The sequence below is a fragment of the Oreochromis aureus genome, linkage group 11 (assembly GCF_013358895.1).
Source record: "Oreochromis aureus strain Israel breed Guangdong linkage group 11, ZZ_aureus, whole genome shotgun sequence".
NCBI lineage: Eukaryota > Metazoa > Chordata > Actinopteri > Cichliformes > Cichlidae > Oreochromis > Oreochromis aureus.
Window position 1 is genome coordinate 2072472 of NC_052952.1, and position 7493 is coordinate 2079964.

The 7493-nt window shown below is 42.3% G+C and overlaps 1 protein-coding gene across 2 annotated transcripts; it reads right to left on the bottom strand.

Annotated features, from left to right (window-relative positions):
• Positions 1–27: 27 nt before the first annotated feature.
• rbm42 (RNA binding motif protein 42) lies at positions 28–7204 on the bottom strand. 2 transcript variants are annotated; one of them, XM_031737460.2, is made up of 12 exons: positions 6946–7204; positions 6792–6848; positions 5256–5391; positions 5100–5169; positions 4602–4670; positions 4104–4258; positions 3826–3996; positions 3596–3730; positions 1944–2061; positions 1621–1718; positions 411–507; positions 28–252 (listed from the first exon to the last, which is right to left on the bottom strand). In XM_031737460.2, exons 2-12 carry the CDS (start codon positions 6845–6847, stop codon positions 140–142), a joined length of 1218 nt encoding a protein of 405 aa, XP_031593320.1. In that variant the 5' UTR covers position 6848; positions 6946–7204; the 3' UTR covers positions 28–139. The 2 variants fall into 2 exon arrangements, with proteins under 2 accessions (XP_031593320.1, XP_031593321.1); XM_031737461.2 differs by lacking the exons at positions 6792–6848; positions 6946–7204 and adding an exon at positions 5569–6752.
• Between the last annotated feature and the right edge of the window lie 289 nt (positions 7205–7493).

The following is a 7493-nucleotide window of genomic DNA, read 5'->3' on the forward strand; positions in this document are numbered from 1 at the left end:
TACAATGTAAGCATATCAAGTAAAATGAACAGCTTAAAAATATTGGTTTTATTTTAGAAGGAAAAAAAAAAAATTAATGACCGGATCCAGTCCATGGACCGGGTCATGATCTCACGCACAAACACACACTCTCTGGAAACTATCTGAGGCCCAGTTTCTTCTTCTCTTTTTGTTTCTTGCGAACCACTTCAATGTTGCGGTCCTTCCACATGCTCTTCCTCAGTTTGATGGGACGGCTACCAACGTACTTCCCTGGACAAACACACAGAGGGATACAAACAGGCTGCTGTCAGAGAAACAACTGTAACAGTGCCAGGATGGGACCAAATCAGAGCATCCAGCAGCAAAATGCAACAAATCCCCTGTAACAACAGCTGTAGCGAGAGTTCGGCTCGTGTGAGGAGACTCACCGTTCATCTCTCTCATGGCTCTCACGTAATCATTTGGATCTTTGAAGCTCACAAAACCGTAGCCTTTGGTTTTTCCAGTCCGTTTGTCTCTGACCACCTGGTGACACACACAATGATGATGTCATGTTACCCACCAACCGGTGACACGCGACACTTCCACAGAGAAGTGGACTAGTATTTTTAATAGTACTTTATACCCTCACTATTGCTCACCCAAGGCACCTTAATAATTGCTAAATAACATGCCTTTGGGCTGTGGGAGGAAACCAGCATACTCAGAGCGGGCAGGTGCAGCTGCTCCTTACACCAACAGTAGGAGTTTGTTGCAGATGACGGTAAAATATTTGGGGTTCTGCAAACTCCTCGCAGAATCCCAGTCAGAGGTCAAACCAGTGCACCTGCCCTTAAAATCCACTGCTTGATAGATCAGCGGTTTCCTCTGAGCTAACATTGAGTTCAGATGTTGGTTACATTTGAGGCACAAACAAACACATGAAGGTTTTTACTGCCTCTTGAACAGCGTTCCTTTTATAGAAGCTGACATAAAGAGTAACTTTTTCATATGAACCATATTTAAAGGGTTAGGGTTAGCGAAGCTGTTACCAGATATTAATAAATCCAGATGAAAGACATTGTTTTACTACAGCGTATGTGTTAAATGTTCAGGGAATTGATATCCTAGCAAACTGAATTTGACAGCATAAGATTTCATTTGAGTGTCTTTTGACTAAAATCTAATTTAGTTTCAATCATAATTTAGAAACTTACATTCAAACTTATATTCATTTAGTTTTAGTCGACTAAATGTATATTTTAGTTGATGAAATCTAAAGTTTATTCAGTCGTTTGTGTTTACTGGTCAGAGTAGCTCCAGTTTACAGAGCTTCTCATTTTCCTTCACCTGAGCCGTCTCTGCTCATCTCTTCCTTCCAAGCACTTTGTTGCTTATTTCTCATGAAAATACAACTAAATGTCAGTCAGTGGTCACGGCCCACAGAGGATTACTTCTGACTGGATCATTTCCATATTCGTCCTGCCATTCTACACAACTTAAATTGTCCTAATTTGATCTCATCTATCCAAAATATTTTAATCTTCTTTTTATTCACTGACAAAAGCATCAATACATGTGCATTAGTTTTTAAACTTAGTTATCGTCTTTTTTTCTTTTTGTCAGGAAAACAAAAGATGAACAGACAAATGACCCGACCTTAGCTTTGAGGAAAGATGGGTATCTGCTGAAGGCTCTGGCCAGTATGTCATCATTAACCTCGTTACCAAGATCACCACAGAAAATACGGAAGTCGTCTGCAACAAGGAGACAATTCTGATGTTACACACAAAAAACTAAAATCACCATGGCTACTTAAACACACCTTGTTTTTTTATTTATTTACTTTAGCTGCATTCAACTGATGTAAAAGCATCACTCTGCCAAAGATCAACTAAAAAACCCAAAGAAACAATGAAACGCTCTGAGATCGAGCTTCCCCTGTTCTGTTATTATTGTTAGTAAAGTTGGTGGAGCTGTACCTGATTCCCATTCCAGCAGACTCTGGTCCTCCCAGGTCGTCCCTGCTGCTGTGCGGATACACTTCTTCACCTTCTCCGTTTTTGCCTTTTTTTTGTCTTCAGTAGTAGTTTCCACATGCTGCAATACACACACACACACACACACAGACAGACACACACACACACACACACACACACACACACACACACACAGACACACACACACACACACAGACAGACAGACAGACAGACACACACACACACACACACATGGTACATTTGGACACACACAATCTTGCAAAGAATACAACATTAAAGACAGACAGATCAATTTTATTTTTACCAAACACACAACAGCAGGTACATTTGGTTTAATCTTGCAAAGAATAAATATTAAATACCCCAGCAATACTTCATATTGTACCCCAGCAATCCCCCAGTGTTACTGTAGGGTTTTTACTGGGGATTGGAATCCCAGTAGTTGTTAGCGTGCTTTTCTCGACTGTCCTCTCACAGCTGTGCTCATGCCTGTTGCTTGGGAACTTTTTTTAATCACTTTTTCTTTTCCGCCAACTTTCTATAAACATGTTTGACAGAGAACTCAGAAAAAGTCAGCTTTTAGCAGTGACCTTCTGTGACTTACCCACACTGTGGAGGATCTTCATGATCATCATCTGGATAACTCAAGTCAGCAGCATTAAAAATGAAATATTCTAATAATCTGATATTGTTTCTGATAAACAACAGTCAACAAAAATAAAAATCTTTAAATATTTTACTTTACATTTAATGAATATATGAAAGTTTACTTTTTAAATAAAATTATTAAAAAAAAAGACATTTACTTTTTTTTTTAAACACTGTTCAGTCTGAGATGAGCACTCAGTCATCAGCAGTACCAGGGACAGCTCCAGACTGGAGAGCCTGGTTCCAGAGCACAAGCTGTATGCCATAACAATAAACTAATGCTGTGCTATGTGGTAGCTAGCATTATCACTAACAGCATGCCGTTCAGCAAAGCATGGGCCTCCTGTTAAATTCCAGCTAGCATCCAGGTGTTTTGACAATTTGTTTTGCTTTGATAATTAGCGATTATTTCACTTCTCATATACTGGATTATTCAAAATATTTTCATTGGCATGTATTCTGATTGTATGCATTTTGATTTTAGATGAATAATTACCTTATAAACATTTGTTTTTATATTGTATACCATTCTACTTTAACTGTTTATTATTTGTAACAGCACCTAAAACACTAAAATGTGAAGTTAAACAAAAAAGAAATTCCCAGATCTGGGACAGATACTTATTTACACAATATTTAATATTAATAAATATCTCATTTGTAAATGTGCAAATTCATAAGTGCCATCACATATTGTTGCAGGTCACGGTGTTAGATGTTGAAGGCAGTTAGCTGTAGAATAATATTTATAATTCTATGAGTTTAAAAAGTACAACGTGTCCCCTCAAAATACGCCCACAGCACTAAACTTTATGATAAGTTTTCCATTCACCAGTATTTTAAAAATGCATGTAACACCTGAAATAGCGGTGCATGCAGTGTTACTGCCCAGCACGTCCCCTGCTGTGCGGCTTCACAGTCTAAATATTTACGGGCTGTCTCTCCTCGTTACGAAGTAAAGAGCAAAGTGTTTTGCAGAAATCCACCTCAGTTTGGGGGGGTTCAGGCTCCGGCATACTTGGTCCAATCACCGTGCTGCTGTCCTCGCTCTCCTTCTTGCTGAGCAGACCTGCAGCCATCACTGCAGCCTGCTGCTCGGCCACCCGCGCTGCCAGTTCTTCCTGCAACACCCAGATCACAAGGCCTCAGAAACTACAAGTTCTGTACATCTGAAAGAATCCAGTGTGTGTTCATGCACGGATCAAAATGAAACTACCATTCGGGCCTGTCTCTGAGCGTGAACTTCATTTCTTTTTAGTCCAACATGGGCAGGAGGAGCAACATACACAGTTGGTGCTGCCTGGATGATTGATGGTGTTGGTTTGACAGGAAGTGAGGCTACTTGTCGTGTAGGTGGGCCTGACACCATCGAAACCATATCACCAACCTGAAAGAGACAAATGTGGACAGGGAGGGTTCGAGATGACGCTCATGATCTACATGATCTCAGTAAGACATGAAGCATTCTGCACACACAGACTCATGTTTGTGAACCTGAGGTGGAGCAGCCATGGGTTGGATGGGCTGAGAGGGTCCCTGAGGCATTGGGCCCTGCAGGGAAGGAGGGAGCATCATGGGTGGAGGTGGAGGAGGTCGAGGCAAAGGAGGTGCTACTGGAGGACCACGCATCATCTGTAACCTCTGACCACCTGACAACACAGAGTCAAACCCACAATCCAAGTTCAGCTGGGACAAACTTCATCTACACTGGTTTTTGAAACCATTTCAATGCTTCCCAACACTCTGCAAACCCAACTGATTGGTTTGGGTCTTAGAGAGTTTTCAGCAGATTCCTTTAAACTCCATCTTCGGGTGGAGTTAAAGTGATAAGCCTGTGCTGTATCAATACCCTGTCCTGAAACACTGACCATCAGGTCTGCATGTTCTGTTTGCTTGTTATAACTCCAAATAAGGCAGATTTCATACACTATATGCTACATGTAATGTTCAGACACATCCACAAGGCAAAAACACCAAGTCTTCAAAAATTACCTGGTCTTTGCAGAATATGTGGAACAAAAGCCGGTCTCATCATGGGAGGAGGAGGACGTACTGGAGGAACTGACACAGACACAGAGTGAGCACAGCGTGGCGGCATCTGAAATACTGCTTAAGCCTCTAAACTTTGCTCAGTCCACACATAAATGAGTCTTAGCCAACATGAACCAAAAACAATCACAATAATGTAGATATACAAAAAGCTGGATGGCGTTTAAAAGAAATGGACCCACGTCTCTGCCTCCGCCTGTATATTCACTGTTTTTGCTGTGGGCGGGTAACTGGGGGGTCTTTTTTGAGGAAACAGCTGATATCGTTATCCATTCCAGCTACAGCCTACAGCTTTCATCAGCTTTGGTTTCCATCCAAATTTGTTGAAACACAAACCAAACCACTGAACCACGAGCTGGCAGCAACTGTCAGCGTGCGTCGAGGTGAGGAAGAGTTTTTACTGGATGGTGACACTCTTGTCATGTGAGCATTTGTCTTTACCTGGTCCCACAAAGGCTTGTGGTGGAGGTCCAACAAAAGTTGCAGCTCTGGCTTCTAATGTCTGCTGGACCTGAGAAAGACCACAGAGTGTGTGAGCGAGAGAGGGTGCTGTTTTTATTAATCGCATCAAGATCAATACTTCTATAACACACAAACCTGTCTGTACGTGTTGGTTCCTATAATGGGTCGCACCACTGGAACTGTTGGGACAGCCAGAGCTACAGGTACTGCCTCCATGACAGGTGGACTTCCTGATACTGGTACTGGACCACCGAGAACCTCCTGCTCAAAGCTAGAGAAGCAGAGTGATGTTTGTATTGGATTTCATTTTTAACAGTGTTCTAGCATTCTTCCTCCACCAAACACTCAATTTTGGTCTCATCTGACCACAACACTTCAAACGGGCCTGTATGTGGGCTTTCCTGAGCATGGAGACCTCGCGAGCATAGGAGGATTTCAGTCCTGTCACCTTCTCAGCCAGCAGCTTGGTGATGGTCTTGTAGCCCATTTCTTGTGTAGGTCCACAATCTTCACCCTTACATCCTTGGAAACTTCTTGGTCTTAGCCATGGTGCAGAGTTTGGAATCTGGATAGATTGATTACTTCTATGGACAGCGGTCTTTTATACAGGTAACGAGTTGAGAAGGCTCCTAATGTCAGCTCGTTACCTGTATAAAATACACCTGGGAGGCAGAAATCTTGCTGATTGACAGGGGATCAAATATTTATTTCATTCATCAAAATACTAATTTATTTATAACTTTTCTGAAATGCATTGTTTTGGTTATTGTTCTGTCTCTCACTGTTCAAATAAACCTACCACTAAAATTATAGACTGATCATTTCTTTGTTTGTGAGCAAACTTACAAAATCAGCTAGGGTTCAAATGTTTCCCTGACTGCATCTATCAAACTCAGCCCTTCACTTCATTTTATGTGCAAACAAGCTTTTCCACCAGAAAGTTCCATTCAGCACAGCACACATTTGTGTAAATGCAGCAAATGCACATGGCCACACTAACAGATGGCCGATACACAAAGCTGTGGAAATAAACTGGAATAAAAGTCATGAAACATCCTTCAGGTGTAACAGTGAAGAGCAAAGTGAGTAATCTGTGGATCACAGATAAACTAGTAAAGAGAAAGGGCAGCAGCTCTATACGCTCACTGGCCGTTTTGTTAGGTACAAGTGTTCACCTGATTTTTAATACAATTATCTATTGACATGGCTGCAACTCAATACATTTAGTTTTGTAAAGACTATCAAGATGACTGCTGATTCAAAGCAAACACCAGAATGAGGAAAACTGGAGATTTCACTGAGTTTGAATGTGGCTGGATGCGGATGTCAGCTGGGATTTTCCTGCACAGCTGCCTGAGGGGTTACCTGCACACTGGATGCATCTGTGTCTCTTCCCAGAGGCAAACTGGGATATTTAAAGTGAAGTGTTTCGACTGCAATAGTTTGATCATGTGCAGCGAAACCTGCTGTTGGCATGACCTGAATACTGTCTGAGTGAAGCACCTTGCTAATACTGAAAGGCCTGAGGACACACTCATGCATCCTCGCGTCGACATGCAAACAATCACGGAGTTCACATCAAAAACCTGCGACGTAATCTAAGAGGTGCTAGTACAGCTCTGCGGCGTGTATGTGCAGTGAGGAGGTTCCGGGCTGACTGGTTGTACTTACAGCGCCATCTCAGCCTCCATCTCCTTCAGACGCTCCTCGCCGGACTTGAGCGCCATGCTGTGACACAAACACAGCAGACATGAGCTCAGCGGTACAACAGCTGCATTCAGAAAAGTGCCTCCGTCTCCACACGGCTGACCAGTGTAACTCTTACCTTCAGCTGGAGTTTGTACGCTGCCTACGATCACAGACTGGGCTACAAGCTAACAAGTAATGTTTAGCTTATTAGGCTCGAGCTAAACCAGCAACGAGCCCGTTTCTGCTGCTGTTCTCAGCCCACTCACTTACCGCACTAACCCACTTCCACACTAACAGTAGTAACCAACTAAAGAGGAATGGGATTATGCACTAACAAATACACATTCACGGGCTACTGAGCCACCGTCCTAACGCTCTTCTGCTTTGCCTTCTTCTTCGTCTTCTTGATGTTGAGCGATTGACAAACAGCGAAACGGTGCATTAGCGCCACCAACTGGTAGGGCGTGTGAATCACGTTGCTAAACCGAAACAAACGAGTCTTAAATAACTTTAAGTCAGCTTTCATTCTTCTAACCCTTCTCTCAGCTTCACAGTGTAATACAACTTGCTCTATGGTTTCCTCTTCTGTACAGCACTCACATTTGTCTGAATCACGTTTGGCTGTTATGAATAATGTTTAAAACTGTGTGATATAAATTGTGACATGACTGTCTCCTCTCTCCT